The following is an 18,546-nucleotide window of genomic DNA, read 5'->3' on the forward strand; positions in this document are numbered from 1 at the left end:
TTCAGAAAATCCAAATGTACAAAATTCTGTCCCTTTTTCCCCGATCTTTCTTAGCTGAGTTTTCAAAGAGTTATGGAAGCAGATACGGGGAGCAAGGGGGCTAGTACGGCAGGGTACAAGGATGAGGAACAGAGAAATACAGATTCAAAACCCTTCCTTTTGCTCTTTGGTTTTGGTCAGACTCTGCCTTTCCCTGCAAAATGCTGATATTAATGACAATGTTACTGGCTTGCTGTAAACACCCAGGGAAGGGGCTCCTATGAACAGGGTGTCCACAGTGTTCCAGATTCTATTTTCATCTCCTCTTTGTCCTCCTGTATAGTACCAGTGGCCCAGTGGCTGGAAACACAAGGTGTTCAGTGGAGAGTTCCTGTCCATTTTCCTGCATTAACAAAGCACCCCATTCTATGGTTAGAATACTCTAATTGTTTGCAAACTCTATTTAAAGCCAAAATCTGTCTCCTTTTAACTTCTGTCTAATTCTGTCTTCTGGAACAACTCAAAACTACGCCACTCCCTGTTCTATGAGAGCCCTTCAGATATCTGAGCACAATTTCTCTGCCTCTCTTTCCTCCACGCTGACCAGGACCAATGCACCCATTTCTTGCAACTGTTGGTTCTGAAGCAAGGCTATCCTGAAGGTCCCGGACTGCTTGTTATACACAGTCCCATCACATCTGGGGATTTTGTCTGAACAGAATAGTTCAAATGCTCGGGGCAAGAACTGTTGAACCTGAGCTCAGAGCCTTTCCGATCAATGGAATCAACACTTGTTAGCAGCATCTGTGCCAGCAGGATGCAGGAGTCTTCACACCTGCCATTGGGGAAGCAGGAGACTGTTAAATGAGATGCAGTCAAACAGCTGTTAACAAAGAAGGAGACGTTTCTGTTTGAAAACATTATAAAAATTGGTACCATTCCCTTTCTGTGGGCTACAAGGATATTATGAACTCTAGCATAAAGATCTGAAGGCCATGAATTTAGCTGATTTATCAGCAAAATTAAAACTGTGTTAAGAGTTCTTCAGCAGCACTCTCAGTCTCCTGAGCATTCTTCCAGGTACAAATGCATGGATGTGTGAGCCCGAGGAAGTCAGTTAGCATCTCTGTGTCTCAGGGCTCTCATCAGCACAATGAAATTGACCCAGAACTAGAGCCAGGTGAGGAGAATCCCTCAATCAAATTGTCCATCAACACGGAGACACCAGGGCTAAAGGTGCTTTATAAATCTTGAATGGAGGAGTCAAAGGTTTAAAAGAAGGCCCTCCTACCAGGAAGACACAGATCCAAGCCCTTGGGGACACAGCACAGCCCACTTAGCCCGTGTCTTAGTCATTATCATGCTCCTGCATTCTTGACTTCCTCACAATTCACTCAAATCCCTCCGGTCCCCACTATGTTGACTGCTCACTCTTCTTCTCTTCCTCAATCTGTTGCTTTCTGAAGGGTCCAGCTTCTACCCTAAGGCCACAGGCACTGCACGCCAGCTACCGCAGGCCTCTACTTCCCCAGAGATAATGCTGGATCGGTGTCTTCCTAATTTGCTGGATCTTTTCTAATAGTCCAGTTCACCGATAAACAGAAAACATGACAGGGAAGTGGGCAGACTCCCTGGCTCCTGACATGAGATTGTGTCATTCTCTGAGGTACTCAAAAATATGAAGGCCGCTCTTGCTAAAAAACAAAAACAATAATGGCTCCTCATTTGTACCTACTGATAATCAATAAGTAAGTAAAGCAGAAGAATCCTAAACTTGGTTTTGCATCTGTTCATCATTGCCTTAGAATGCTGTGTGAAGTTCTCATTCCGTCATGTACAGGGCACGTTAATTGTTTAGATAGTGTCTGTCCCATAGCTGCCAGTACAGGACTGATCACCCCAAAACCTATCTCATCCTCTTCTGGGGATGAGGCATCAATATAAGATAATTCGGGGTACATTTAAGTAATAACAGGCACCCAAAAGTTCCTGCCATTACCATAAACCTGCCACCATGTTGAATTCTATCAGTGTCCACAAAACTGAGACATCCAAACAGAAACAATCATTATCACAGAGACCAAATTTCCCTCTCAAGCAATACTGCTTTCTCTAGAGCCATCTTTTAAAACCAACAACCTCCCTATAGAAACTGGACTCATTCCTTTGTAAGCACCAGTTTAATCTTCTCCATCAGAATCGTGGATCCGTGGTGCCTTCAAACTGATGCCCTTTCCATTTTCTCTTACTTTTTAGTTCTGCCTAATAAATCGACCTGGCCTCTCACTCATCCTGAAATGCTTTACTACACTGCTGAATCAAGAATCTGAGCAGAGACAGTGTGGTACACAGTCATAATCCCAGTGCTCTGGGTGACTCAGGCAGGAAGATCATAGATTTGAGGCCAGTGTGGGAAACCTAGAAACCCATGACGATCCCATCTCCAAATAATAATAATTATTAATAACAACAACAAAATTAGCAGTAAGAACAAAAGACTGGGGATGCAGCTCCATGTGAAGACACTAGATTGAATACTCACTACCAGGAAAAAATTTAAAAAGGAAGAAAGGGAAAAGAGAAAGGGAGAGAGAGACAAAGAGGAGGAGAGAGAAAGGGAAGAGAAAGGATTAAGGGGGGGAATGGGAGGGAAGCCAATCTCCTTGAGCTGGAGATCTTATCTTTTAAGGAGGTCTTGAACCTCTTTTGATGACAATAAGGAGCAAAAAGCAGTTGCTGCTACTACAACTTACTTAAACAGACAGAGAACTAAGGACCACCTACACAGTAAGGCACAGTTCACTGACATCTTTTGGTTGCTTTATCTAAGAGGGAAATTAAGACATTCCCAGAGCAGATTGTACTGTGAGTTATATCACCAGAAATACTTCCCATATTCCTTTGTCCAATAAAAATAAAGCTCCTTATCTTCACTCCAAAAGTGTTGTAATTACATTCAGCAAACAAAAGGTTAATCCAAGCCCTTGACAGACCACATCTCTTGGAAAGACAAGCAGGTTTTTGCCCCAAAAGGCTTCAGAACAATCTATCATTTGCAAAGCTTAACTTCTTATTTGCTGATCTGATTAAAGAGCTGGGAATACAGGTAGCAGTCACCTATTCTTTGCAAATAAGAGGTAAACTGACAAATGCTTTAAGACTTGCATTCACTGACTACCCTCCTGCCAGACACTTGGCAGATCCCTGAGAGTGTACCTTACTTCAGATGCAAACTACACTTCTGTAAGGACATCTCCCTGAAAAATAGAAAGTCTGCTACCCGATGTCTATGGCAACAAGGTACTCTCCTGCATTTCACACTGTTACTGACAAGACAACATATCTGCTCAATGGCTCAATTTTAAAATGAGTCTGGTATACTTTGGATATGAAATGTTTCCCTAGGTTTGGTTCTCAAGATGCCTCTAATGGGAGATGGTGGAACTGTAAGAGGTAGGGCATAGTGGGGAGCTTTCAGATCATAGGCTGCATGTCCCAAAAGGGGAATGTGGGGCTGTAACCCCTTTTTCTTTTGCTCCGACTCATGACGAGATAAGAGGTTTTGCTCTGTCATGTGTTTCCAACGTAGTGAGCTGCTTTGCAACAAGCAAAAAGACATGGAACCAACAGATGATGAATTTCAACCTCAAAAATTGTGTCAAGTCAGTTTCCTCTTCCTAAATTGACACCTAAGGTATTTTCTTATAGTGCCTGAAGCTGAGGAAGACAGATACTTTTATCTACTTCACCACAGCCTTGGTATTATCAAGAATTAAGTCCCTGTAGTCTTTCCTTACAATGATTACTGAATATAATATATTTTTTATTTTAACTACTACTGCAAGCAACTGATTCCAGATCCTTATCAAGCTAATTCTTGGATATTGAAACAACACCACACGCACAAATTAACTTTGCTCAGATACTACCATCTTTCTGTTGGCCTATTGAAATTTATTAATAACCTATTATGTATTAAGTATTTACCATAATCTGGCCCTTTGTTTCCAAACTTTATGTCTTATTATGTCCCCATTTCTACTGCATCTCAACAGTTTTTACCTATACAACTTTCTCTCTCTCTCTCTCTCTCTCTCTCTCTCTCTTTCCCTTTTCTTGCCTCCATAACCATGAACTGCATGCAATAGTGGAAGGGTTTGATTGCTTGTGATAACATTTTGCTAAATCATTCATTTGCTCAGCTGGACTTGAACTTGACATCCTCCTTCCTCAGCCCCTGAGAGAGCTGGAATTACAGGTGTGTTCTAATATGTCCAAATGAAAACGTAGAGGATTTTTCAGATACAAATACACTGAGAGTCATTCCATTCTGCTATACTTTTGTATCTCTTATTGCACAAAGCAATTAACTCAAGCTTCAGTTCTTTGATGAATCTTTTTCTGATGTCTCTGTTCCAAGGCACATTATTCATTCACACTGTTTCAGGCTGGAAAAGGTGCTGGATTCTGAGTACAAAGGGAGTTAAGGTACTCTCTTTGTTTCAGGAGGATTTGTGTCCATTATAGAAAGGGCTGTAGCATTTATTGTCTATGCCACTTGTTGGTATTTACTAAGCCCAGGCTTAATACTAGTAACTAAAATACACTGTGTAAAACATCATGAACTATAAAGTCAGCAGTCTTGTTCCAATTTACTGTTTTTTTTTAATTTACTGTTCTGTTTACTTTGGTTTTATTCTGTTTTGTTCTATTCGATTTTACTATGTTTGATGGTACAGGGAACTACTATGAAGGTAACAAGAGATACTGCGGTAGCCATGGTAGAGTCCCTATTATCCCGTTTTGAAGTTCTGTACTACTTTCTGTACAAAACAAAACTATTGTTTTGTTTTGATTGGCTGTCTTCTGTTTTACTTTGTAAAGTTTTATTCTCTTTAAAAAAAAGTTAGCAATCAAGAAATACCTACAGAAAGAGGGAAGGTTTAATTCTTCTCATTGTGAAATATAAATACTGAAGTGCAAAAATTTGTGCCCTGAAGTTCTCCATGGTGTTTTCGTTAACCCCAGGCCCACTTGCACAGATGATCCCAGCTCTTTTTTTGTTTTGTTTTTAATTTTATTTAAAAGGAAACAGAGAAACAAAACAAAACAAAACAAAACAAAACAGTATAAGGGTACAAGTAATACAGAACTACAAAAAAAAAAAAAAGTAAGAAATCACCAGTTAATAGATTACACATTATCATCTTAGAGATAGTTGCTCAAATGATAATGGGACTTGACCAGCTCTTTTTAGCATCCCCAACCTATGTGCCTCTACCAAGTTTCATCTTCTGCCACAGTCAACCGAGTTCTGAAATTCTTGGTGTTGCTATAACAATCTCCATGCTTTGCATGAGTTTCTGTGAAACCCTGTTTGAACTTACAAATGCAGTACAGGTAAATAGAGAGCTGTACAATGGCAGAGATAAGAAGCTCACTTCTCATCTTAACACTATGATCCTGAAAAAGGCATCTAATCTCACTGAGCTAAGTTTCATCACAGTCATAATGGGAACAGTAACATTTTTTCATAGGATGGCACTAAAGAATAGGAAAGGCATTTGGATAAAACCAGCACCCTGAATTTCAGTTGTCTCCACAATTGCTATTGTCAGGTGTTAGTACTTGCTAGCATAAAAGGTGAACCAAAAGATGCCCACAGATACTGTGTTTCATGTTACAGAAAATACAATTCCAGAATAATTTGGTTCACAGGGGAAAATACTTAAACTCATCTTATTTTTCAGTTAAGAAAATTTTCAATAACAACTATAATTGAAATTTACCCTGAAAATATATAAATTGACAAATCACAAGTAGAAGGCTGGTCAAACACATTACTATATGATATGATGTACAGTGGGGAAGCGAGAAGTCCTTGATTCTCCATGTCTTGATGGTAAAGTTGGGGAGGAGGACACAGATAAGATTTGAGGACCATGTTAATGTCAGAGGACTAAAGGTAATATTTTTTAACAAGTTATAGGAGTATGTATAATTTTCCAAATGGAGAAGTATGGAAAGACATTCCACAGAAAAAGAAAGTTGCATGTAGAAGAGCATATTAATAAAGGAATTCTCAAGTACTTAAACAGGTTAGAGAAGGAGACAGCTAAAGTCCTTAAGGTTACATGGTTTTGCTTAAGTCTCAGGGAAACTGTCCTATTTACATGTCCACTCATTTTTTATATAATTATCTAAAATAAGATTTCCATATTTCCACCACTGGCACCATATTTACTGGTTAACAAATCACTTCGTAAAATATAAAGGTACTATGGATGCTAGAGAGAGAGCTTCAGTTAGACAATAAATAATGTAAAATAATTCCATTGCATTGCTTCTAAAAAACTTACAGAGAATAAGAAAGACTCATTCTTATCACTATAAAATTTATATATCTATTCACTTCACAAATAATTTGCTCAGCAGGTGCTGTGTCATGATGAGTTATATGCTAGAATTCTTCAGTGAACTAAGATATAGCTCTTACCTGGAAGCTGAGCGCATGTAAGACGAGGTGTTTAGTAAAAATAGGAGTTGATAAAGCTTCCCTAAAGAAAGGATTTACAGTGAAGATCTAAAACTGAACATAATTCAGTCAAGACAGGAATAAGTGTGGACAGCTTTGTGATAATGAAGGAGGTGAATGTAAGGCAGCAGTTAGAGAGATCTGAATTCAGAGAGGAAGATGGCTTCCTACACGTGAAAGGTAGCCAGTGAATTTTAGTAGGAAAACGCAGCTTCTAGGCAGGCCCAAAATTACACAAGAAGTTTGAACGCTGTCCTGAAATCTTCATCTTAAAATGATGAAGAGTGTTAAGAAGAGAAATACTATAATCCAGGTATGTAAGGCATGATTGCTTGTGCTTTCTGCTGCTTTTCTTCCACAAATTCTTCCAATAGCTTTACGGATGCATCACTGATTTCTTTTATGAATGCTTCCCAATGCTTCCATAAAGTGACATCTTTTAGATTACTCAAACACCTCACAAACTTTGCTAGATCTGCTACGCATTTAAGCTATTGATTGTCTCTTAAAAATAACCAAGTATTTCACTTTCAATTTTACTTCTCAGAAAATACAAAATCACTACTACCCAATAGAGAGACATGTACTACAAAGGCTTTGTAAAAATTTATTAACATGGTTCAATAATTGCAGACAAGGGAGTTAAACCAGGAAGGAAACCACCCATTATATTCAGATGGAACCACTTCTTTCTTAGAGAACACCAGATACCAAGTACCATGATCAAGGCAGGCTCTTATTTTTGGGAAGGAATATACTGCTCAAAAGGCAAGAACAACTGGGATAGGATGGGGGAAAGGAAAAAGAGGAAGGGAAAAGAAAAAACTATACACAAATTTCATATATATGAAACATAAATAAAACATATACAAGATAGCTAAGATAATTATACTACTAATTCCATTAATTTATTGAAAAGTGATTTGTGCCTACATTGATCAGTTTTTCATGCCTGTATCTTGTAACCTGAGCAACTTTTTGGAAGATAATAATCCCCTATTAGCTTGTTTTGAAATTCTGTATTGTTTTTATTGTCTTTTCTCTTTAAAAGAAAAAGAAAGAAAATATAAAATATACAGCATTTAAAAGGATTCATTTCAACATTCAACTACATATTCTGATTTTCAGGTGGGATTTAATAGAAATGATTGTTAAAGAGGCATATATTTATAAAAATAATACCTTAATTTTACCATTTTCATAACATTTCATATTTGAATGTAATATTTTACATAAAAGGGTTCAAATTAGAGATCAGAAGATATAATTGCAGTGTTTCTAAATGCAACCATTTTCATTTTTTATTTTTACACTCCTGATCTTTAAATTATACTCAGTGACCAATGAGAGACCTTTAAAATTAATTTGGCCTTATGCAAAATTGTTTCAAGTTTAAATCTGCTTTCTCTAAAAGCAAACAAAGTATTTCATTTTAAGAGTAAGAGAAAAACAAAGCTAATACAAATATACATAGTTGTAAATTTTGAAAATGGCCGTACCTGGTTACATTCCAGTATCTGGATTTTAGAGTTAATAGTCTACTGCCAAAATTCTTTGTTCATCTTAAAAGCTCACATAAATGCCATTTGTTCTCACTCTTTGAACTAAGGACCTTGATGTTGACAAATCAGAGAGGTGGAGAAGTGACCTTTTTACACTCAATTTCCCAGAGCAAAGCGTACCAAATGATTATAGAGTGAAAAGGGTTTGTTACTTGGGATTCTTCTCTGTTTAAAGTTAAGATAAAGCAATAAATTCATTATATTCACATATGAAGACAAATTCAAATACCATAAACCTAGAGGAATAAAGGGACTCTTTGAAACTGCTAGAGTACTATATATTCATTGTTTAAGTACATCTGTAAGAAGGGCATTATTTTCTTCTAGAGAATACAATATAGTTTGAGAAACTTAAAAGCTTTTTAACAGTACTTTTATTAATTAGTTTTAATAGCAATGAATCATGTTGTTTTTATTTTTCAGTAATTTTTTTAAAAATAATGTTCTCTTAGAAATATGGTAGGAGGTTAATATTTTATAATTTGCTTTTGCTCCTAGAAATTACTCATTAATTTGCACTTATCCACACCCACATTTAAACAGTCACAAACATATTTATGCACACAAAAGGTGTGATTAAAAAACATAGTTAACTTTTAAATTTAAAAAATTAATACAATAAGGGCCCGCTGCCATTTAGCCCTCTTGAGACATTCTACGTTACATCAAGCATTCTTATCTTTTCATTCCTGCCACTTTCTTATTACTGCTTACATTCAGGGAAGTTCCTGAAAATCAAAGCGCCACAATGTGTCCTCATTTACCTTAAGCATCAGATCTGGCACCGTGCAACTTCTGGCTTTTTCCTCAGGTCAAAGTGCCCATGGAAGGTAAATATGTTTTACTACCTTCAGGACATCAAGACGTCATGACAGCAACCAAAGACACTCATGAAAGAGAACTTCCAGCACTGCTTAGAGGGGGACAACACTGATTGGATTAGTGTGCTGGCACAGCCAGGGAGGGTTTGAGCAGAATCAATGTGATACGACATTCACTGTCATTTTTAAAATTTAAGCTTTTTCCATATATCACATTTTTGTATGCATTGCAGTGTTAGAGTTATAAAAGCTGGTCTAGCTCTTATTTTTATCTTTCTTTAAAATGTACCCTAAAATATTTGTTTTCTCAATTGTTTTGAGCTTACAGCTTTATAATACACAATATTTTATATATTTTGATTTTAATATTTTATGAAATAGAGAAAACTTTTGGCAAAATAAAGAATATAGACATTTTTATCTTTTAAATATCTTGGAGGATTGCTGAAGAGCAACAGAATTTTGAGTCAATGTATATTTTCAGATTAAAAAGTACTTAACCTCTGAAGGGAATAAAAGGTTCTGAAGCCAAGTGTAAACTGCATAGTTTTCTGATTGCACTACAAGTTCCATGATTAGATTTAGTACAAAATCAAGTTTCAATGTAAAAGCCAGCTGTAAATACATGCAAACATACATACATACATACATACAAAATTGCCTTTGTATTTATTACGTTTAAGGATCTTAGAAACAGCTTGCAGAAACTATCAAAGCTTTTAAAATTCCACTTAACCCAGGATGTCTGCTTTGACCCCACTGACATGTTATATTATTCTCTCCAGTTCCTTTGCAGTATGCTCCAACCATCTTGGTGATTTCCTAAATCACCACCTAAACAGAGCAAATGTGTTCCATTTCACCACAAAGGCAGTTTTACACAGAATTCAAACAGAAGGAGGAATTAAGAATGTGGAGCATGCTATCTTTCCTAACATTTGTTTATCTAACCAATATAATTTCGTGAAGTAATAGCGTCTCTGAATCGAATGATGATGAGTTCTAAGGACTTGGATATTGATATTTACAATCCTCTCTTTACAACTTTCCCAATCAGTGATTTGGAATAAAATTTTATACTACTGGTCACAATCATAAAAACCAAATCATTATAAACACTTGATGTGAATGTTTTACTTACCCATCATTTACAGTTATGAATATAGCAATTATCTCAAAGATTTTAAGGAAAGAGATTGTCTCTAATCTGAATGTGTACATTGTGGAAATATATATATATATATATATATATATATATATATATATAATCAGAAAATACTGTAGTAACTCTTTTGGCAAGAGTGAGAATAGGAGATATGTGGACCCACTTTAATACTCCAGAAATGTTTCAAATCATGGTGTTTTCCTCTCTAATGTTTAATGACTCTAAAATATGACTAATTTCTTATCCTGATTCTAATCAATTCCTCCAAAATAATCTGTCTCCCACAAGTCTTCTACTGGGTGTTGAATGAGCTACGCTATAGGCAGTGGTAGCTGGTATTTAAACAAATTATTCAACAAATCATTCTCTACTTAAAGAAGTATTTTGTAAACTATTTATAGTTAAGTAGAATTATTCGTGGTAGGAAGTTGTTAAATTTGGCTATGTGACAGATATTTTAGCCCAGGCACAGGGGTAAATATATGTGAGTATGATACAGGAAACATACACAAATATGGAAAACCCTCCCACGTTGGTGGATTCAGTTTCAGTCATCTGCTTGGACTGTCAAAGGACAATGAAAAGTAGGCACTCAAGCTAGACATAATCTAAAATATAAATAATTCAGATTTTCTTATCCTGCCTGTCTGGCTATTTGTCCTTACTGTAAATAGCTAAAGAATAGGTCAAAACATACTCACTCGACACAGCTCAAAATTCATTATTGCCAAGCATCATTCCTGAATTTATTGTAACAAAACCACGCTAATGAAGTCGAGGTCTTGGGTTCCTGTAAAGCAGTCAGCCTCTTTCCATCTCTGAGTCACATCTTTTCCTGCCTTCCTGCAAATGTATGTCATTAGCCAAAAGAGGAATATGTGTGAGAAAAAGAATAAAATAGTATCGGTATCTTCCCAGCACCAGAAAACAATACTTACGTTATGCCTTGTGGAATGGTTGAAAAGCAATTCAAATACCCTCACCTAGGAAGAATCCTATACCTAGTGTAACAGGAGGGGATCGTTCTAGAGCATTATAAAATATTAAACAAAAGATAAATGCTCTAATTTAAAGAAAAATTAGTTATATGATTTCTCCATTGCTTTCTTCTAACAAAATAGAAATTTTAGAGGGCAAAGATTCTTGGAAAGATTAAAAAAAAAAACTCATACAGCTGTCAAATGCACAAGTGTATTTCTGAAAGTTTGTTGCATATTTATAAAATGTTTTTTATCTGAAAAAAGAACACTCATCTCTCTGTTGAGAAAAATGGTACTTCTTGACTTTTTCAGTCATTGTCCTTTGTCATTAATGAAATAGAAAGCTACTATTAAAATTTTAAAGTAGTACTATTTTTTCTTTAGTAGTGCAAGATATGACTATTCATTAAAACCTAAGTCTATGTCCTACAGAATTCAGAGGTGCAATACTCTTATTGTGACTATTCCAAGTTCATACCAAATTGTTAAATTTGTCACTTCATAATACTAACGTATATTATTTTTAAACGGTTTCTAAACAACCAAAATAAGCATGAAAATTCATTGCTCATTATCACAGTGGACAATGGTATAATTAACGCTCTAGAGTATTTATCATGCTGCTTTATCTATAGTTGATAATAGTCAATTGTTTAGAGGAGAAATAAAAATGAGAAAATCCAATGAACGTATAAAAACTGCAGGGTCAGTCACCTTGCTAGATAGAAGCACTGAGTTACGAAAGGCCAGCGACAGCAAGGAAGACCAGTGTGATGACAAAGGAGAGAAAGCTCTCGAGAATTTTAATGAAGGTAAAAGGTCTAATAGTTCATTCCCATTACTTGCTACGTTTTGCCTTGTTTGAGAGAGTTCACAAAGTGTAAGACAATAGTGCAAAATCTGTGATTTTTTAATGCCTTGCTGCTTCCTATTATGTACTGTAACCTTGTGACAGTGATGAAGTACATAGTAAATAAGTTTTAGAGCCTTTTTCTAGCTGACTATGTAGTGTCTTGGGGGTCAAATGTTAAACACCGTCAACTAGATGTTTTTCTCCAAACAAGAAATACAGAAACTGGAGGTTACAAGAAACCTAGGTTAAAAGCACATGACAATTACTAAAATAAAATCATTTTGGAAAGAATGCAACTACAAGTATTTCAATAAAATGTGCCGTGTTAAACAAAGATTGGAAAGGGGAGGAAATCACAGCTTCTGCAAAGCTGCAGGAGCCTCTTCCGGGGCCAAATGGAATCTTCAGAAGCAAAGTGAACCAGGAAATGAATAGTTCCTGAGATAGAACAAAAAAAGACAGGCAGAAAGGAAGCAAGGAAAATTAATTTTAAAATTGTGCTTTTAAGAAAAGCTATGGCTTCAGGACATAAAAGTTACTCATTCCGTTTTCAAGAAACTTACTGGAAAGAATTGCTAAGGGGCCGAAGGACACACTAAGACTGTAATCTGGGGCTCTGTGCCCGTGTTTTTCACCTGTAAATGGCCCTTTTGGCTGCACACCTTCATCCTCCAAGAAGCCATGCGCTCAGCAGGCCGCACGGCCCTAAGCTTAAAACACAGGCCAGTTATTTGCATCCTAATTGTACCCACCAAAATGGGAAATTGATGAAGGAAAACACGTCCCTCGTCTTGACCACCTATCCTAAAGTCACCCCCAAATCACTCAAATACCTCCACCTCATAATTCACCGCTCCTCTGAAGTCCCTCACTATTCTCTGCATGTGCTTCTTAAATCTGCCGAACAAACCTCTTCATTCTTCTCTCTAACGTGTCTTGAATATTCTTTGTCTATCACAGAAATCAGAGAACACGACTTGTCCCATGGGTAGGTAAGCTGAAGCCAGCAACTCTTCTTTGGGGAATTTCCTCAGACCCTAATCATGCCAATGTCCACTCCTCTAACTGGGTGAGCTGCGCTGTTTCTCGGCTTTGTATTTCAGAGTTTTTGCTGCACTCTTTGGCTTGCCTCCCCTCCCCGCCCCCCTTTCCTTTCCTCATCACCTCTGCCCCTGGCCCTTCTCCGCCACCCCAATGGAACTACAAGACAAAAGAAGACAGTGTCTGGTATTCAAGTGGACAGACAGACGAACTCACACAGACAGCGAATGCTCTTGGTCACAGTCCTGACGGGAAGGGATTCCTACTGAACAGGCTCATGTCTCGCCCCTCCTCATGTAGCTGCACCATGGTGAGGTCACAATGAAACTATGTGACCGCGAAGAGAGGCTCACCTGCTCACTTAGAGAACATATCACGTACAAAACTAGGATACATAATTTAAGAGAAATACTCATTCATTTGTCCACTCAACAAATACTTGGCATACTATATCTTAGTTACTGTTCTAAATACTGATTATGTGATTTCCAGATGGTACAGTGGTTTTATGCAAAACAAAACAAAACACACATCTACCTCAATAGCTTAAGATGAAAATAACGATGGAAAAATCCTTTAAAAACAAAGGTAATTTCTTTAGTTCTTAAAAGCAGAAATAAATCCAGAATGAAATTTAAGATCACTAGCCACAGTGTCCTCTAAATACACTGCAGATTTAAGTCATTCTTAGGGGAAAGGAAATTGTGAAAACTCTATAAAAAGTATAAAAATCAGTTCAATGAATCATGGTTACTTAAATATATGTGGGTGAGGTGATCCACAGAATAGGTTTACACAGGTTTGCTATCACTTATACAAAACTTGTAGTAAATAATGGTACAGTGCAAAAATAACTGGATCTCTCTTTACGTGAATTCTGTTTATCAGGATGTGTGAATACTAGATTATGTATTTTTGAGGGAGCTTACTAATAGAATAAATGTGCCACATTGCTATTTTAAGAAATTTTATACTAAATGGACTGCTTTTAGCATATTCGGAGTTGTAATTTGAAATAATGGCTCATCCAGTCGTGCAGTATAATGAAGATTTTGGCAAACAGTCTCTCTTGTCAGGACTCATTAAGAAGGCACTTATAATCCTGTGCTCATCAAGGAACAAAGAGAGAAGCACCTGCAGTGTAGTGTCCGTGGTCCACTTGCGTCTCTAACTCTTCTCAAAGCCCCTTTATTAGTTCATCTAATTCCAAAATGTTAACTTGCCACTTAAATGCAGATGTTGTATAAATATATATAGTATAAGACTATCTCTCCACTGAATTATTATATTTCATCTCTACACTTTTCTGCATGTACCTTACACTGTAAGTTCCATGGGAAAACCCACATGGGATTTATCTGTGTGTATACACTCACGGTCTGAAACAGTACACACTCAGGGGCAGGCTCTGACTTGGGGCCTTTCTTCCAAGGCTTAATTTAGACCCCATCCATTTGAATGCTCCTCCTCTTCCAACCCACTTGCCTCGTAAGCTCTTGTTCATTTTCTCCTGATTCAGTGAAAGCAACTCTTTAAAGAAACCTTTCCAGAATCCTTTGGCATCACCCACTCCTTGCTTTCTCCTGCGCCTGCACCTACCAATAACTCAAGACCTTCTTTATGATTCCGGGTTCTTATTTCTGACTTAGCAACTATAAACTAATACACTTATAGTAACTTTATGATTATATGTGTCTTAGCAACTATAAACACATATATTCTTCTTTTAATGATGTATTTGTTTACCAACTGTTCGGACTTATGATGGAGGCTTGCTCTTTGGACCAGCCACCCACTTCTGGGACTCAGGACCTGCATTTGGACTTATAATGCAGGAACATGGGTGGCAGTGCAGCCATATGGTGGCTTCTTCCATAGTACTTAGTAGTGTAATTTTGGCTGATTGTACTGTACAGTATAGTACAGTGCTATAATCCCATGTCCTATTATACATTACAGCACTGCATGTAAAAGTTATATAAATAAAAGCAAAGTTAACTAGTGGCAGCTCCCTTGGACCATTTCTTGGTCCTAAATACTTTAATCTACCTACTCTGCATAATTCCTGATGTGGGGCCCAAATTATTTAATGACTTAGTTGCAACAATGGCTACCTTTTGTTAAATGAAGCATGCCTGTATATATTTGCAGTACATACATGTGTACAAACTTTCATACATGGTATCTGTGTATTACACATCTCTTCTTCAACACTTCAACCTTGTTGCAATCAAGAGCAACAGATTACTTGCTAATGCATCTTGGGCTATAATCAACTTTTTGGATTGATGAATATATATTATGATGAGAGATGATTATTTTTCTGCAGTGAGAAATACACATCAAAAACAATTTCTCACTTAGCAAAAAAACTTTATGCGTTAGCTCTATATTAGTGGAAGACAGAAAATACGAATACATGAATGGGTAGATATGAACTTTTAGAGATATGACTCAGAAAATAGAGATTATTTAAATCACAACTTATTTCTTGTTCCAGGAAAAATATTAGCCACCCTTATCTTGCTCATCTTACTTTTTCTAAATCTGTTCATTCTAGTATTTTATATTTTTTGAGTTCAAATTGTTTCCTAAAAATGTTGGACAGCCACTTGTATAGACCATGGTGCTCAAACATCAGAGTGCTACTTTCATGTTAGAACTGTTAAATACTGATTAAAGTACAGTTTTGATTATTCTAGCCTGTTACTGAGTATAAGAATTATAAAAAGTATAAGACATTTCAACATCACTCAGGGGAAAGACTCATTTACAGCATTCACAAATATTCTGGAAGTTGATATCTAGTTCTGTCTGGATCAAACAAAGCAAGGCACACCTAACAAGGAAATCAAAGGCCTTTAGACGGTACATGAAAATATTTTCTCCTACTGCAATGATCTACAGACTATAGAAACTACTTCATTTCCCTTTTTCATAATTCAGCTTTCTCCATTCATGTTCCATTTTTCAACATGTTTCTTACACATTTCAACATGTTTCCAACATGTCTCAGGATTCTATGTTTTCCCTTTTAAAACCAGTGGAATCCTTCCCCAAAAATATTGCTGTACTCTCTACAACTCGAATAACTTTTACCATCTACTTTTGATAAACAAATGTCTCATGTTTAAAAATCATACTGATTAAAAATGATTTGTACCTATGGAACCTGAACTCTATCAATCAAGCAAAAGAAAATACCTCCATTCACCAAACTAATCCTAATATAAATGTCATTTTAAACTTAGAAATCCTAAGTCAAATAGTGTTACCTATGTTTTCAGGTGGTTCATTTTCTAGCTTTACTAGATGTTTTTCTCAGAGTCAAAATATTCAAACAGCGTTTTACCACTCTTCTAAGTTATGAAAGATTAAGACCCTCCTAGTTTTTAAAATATTTTACTCTCCTTTAAATGCTCTATCAGTATGCTGAACACTTCATCCTGATTTACACAAGCCAGGGCTCCCTCAATAATATTAAAATATGAATGAGCAAACATCACGTATATCCCAGGGGTGCTATTGTTTAAAATGCATCTAACAATTCTTGTATAAAAGTAAATTCCTAGAGTGCAGGGACCCCATCCTCATTTTGTTTTGTCACAGTCACTTTGAAGTCCAGGTTTTCCAGTACCTGTGGCATGAAGGCAGAACTTCAACTGTAGCCTTAGTGTTAGTAGCCTGCTACCAGCCTGAGGTTAAATCAGAGCACAACAAGGTTTCCCAAGGGACTGGCTTTCTCAGAGAAATTTCATACACACACAGTCCCCTGTGTGTGTGCATTTATCTATCTATTACATTATCTGTGAAAGTACGCATGATTTCTTATGAGTCTATATTCAATCATCAAGAGGGTTTCTAAAACAGAGCCCCACTGGTGACAGTCATAGTCTCCTGATGCTAATACGATATAGTCTAAAAAAGTCCCAAGTGATAAAAAATAGAGTGGCAAAGGAGATGGATGACTGAAGTCACCAGTCCTTATCTGACTGAGCCTCTGATTCTCTCAGTCCTCAGCCTGTCAGAAAAAGTATCACTTGCAAGATATCACGTACTACGCCCTGACAGAACAGTTAATCAACCCCACAGTGACAGTGACCGTGACAGTGACAGCATCTCTGTACACTTGGGTGGGGGTCAGTCGTCATGACACTGTTTATACTTGCTCTTTTCCTGGGGGCTCCTATCTTCTGCCTAAAGTCACAGAACTGGCAGGTGGAACACAGCTACCAGGTTCAAGCAAGCAGGACTCCCTTTACACTCACGGCACCACTGCCAGCTCACAAAATAGGAGAAAGAGAGCTGTACCCGCAGGAAGGAGAGGTCTCGGTTGTGCTCAATGCTGGTAATCTCCAGGTTGCCCATGACCACCTCACAGTTCTCGTAGTATTTCCGTAAGGCTCGGTATTGCTGTTCCAGGTCCGAGAGAGAACTCAGTTTATTCTCTGTTCCTGCACACACTGCAAAGACAAAAGATACACACGCAGTTACAGAACCTTTACATGACAAGCACAGTGAACTCACTTTCCCTAAAACTATTCCATAACTGTCTACCTCAATCCCCTACATTAAAATATCTCAAACATTCCTGAAAGCAATTGGGTCCCACACTGATAAATGCTTCCACTTTTATATTCCTAAATCTCATGTGCCAGCCAGAGAATGAGAAGGAACGGGTCCTGCAGAAACTCAGTAAGTTCATCTTTTAAGAAGGGGAAACTTAAAAATCTAATTCCTGTGAACATATGATGCATACAAAGGCTCTTGCTTTCATTTAAATATTGTTTTCTTTAGGACTTGTAATTTATTATTGTTTTCTAATAGAGTAACTGGGCAAACGTAAACAAATCACAATCAAGAGCTAGCAGCAATGATTTTGTTTTTAAAAGTGTTTACTGTCTTTGCAAACTAAACTGTTTTAACTAAATTTTTGGCATTCTTATACATCTATAAACCCTGAACAATTCTATGTTTTCAAAAATAAACATTAAACTTAGATTGAAATATTTCCCATATACTACAAACAAGATCGATAATAAGATCTAACACCAAAAAAAGTAATTAAGGGGTCAAGGATTCAGCTCAGTGGCATAAGCACCTGCCTGGAAAGTACAAGGCTATAAGTTTGATCCCTAGTGCTAAAATAAAAGAAAAATCTAACATATTTATATCAACTGGATAATCAAAGTGTATATTCATGAGTGCTATGAAGTATAATAGACTAATGACAAATTATCTCCATTTGTCACTTTTGATGGACTTGTCTTTAATTTGTTGTGGTATGTTAGTATACTCATTTATATGCATTTTGTTTTGTGTGTGTTAATCTTTTTGTCTTCTAGAGCCAGAGTTTTAGTTATTTTTCATGGTTTGTATATCTACCTGGTTATCATGGTTTGTTTATCATGTAATATACTGGCTCTAATCTTTGACTACTAACTCAAACTCAACTCTTCAGTATATAAAGATAAAGAAAATGGATTGTAGATTTTAAGTCATATAATGTACACTGAATTTAAGACAAGACACAAAGGACAAATAACTTCAGAGACCATGAGACAAAATAAACATTTTCTCTTTTCAAATTGACTACCTTGAGTATTTGAT

The 18,546-nt window shown here is 36.7% G+C and overlaps 1 protein-coding gene across 5 annotated transcripts in view; it reads right to left on the minus strand.

Moving 5' to 3' along the window:
* Erbb4 (erb-b2 receptor tyrosine kinase 4) overlaps positions 1-18,546 on the minus strand; it is a 1,018,041-nt gene that overhangs the window by 628,748 nt on the left and 370,747 nt on the right. For all 5 annotated transcript variants that reach the window (XM_063237442.1, XM_063237441.1, XM_063237439.1 and 2 more), the window contains exon 2: positions 17,248-17,399. In XM_063237442.1, coding sequence (XP_063093512.1) covers positions 17,248-17,399 — 152 coding nt within the window. The remainder of the gene's footprint in view (positions 1-17,247; positions 17,400-18,546) is intronic.

Source organism: Cavia porcellus, unplaced genomic scaffold (genome assembly GCF_034190915.1).
Source record: "Cavia porcellus strain 051 isolate PalLab524CR breed Dunkin Hartley unplaced genomic scaffold, mCavPor4.1 scaffold_26, whole genome shotgun sequence".
Taxonomy (NCBI): domain Eukaryota; kingdom Metazoa; phylum Chordata; class Mammalia; order Rodentia; family Caviidae; genus Cavia; species Cavia porcellus.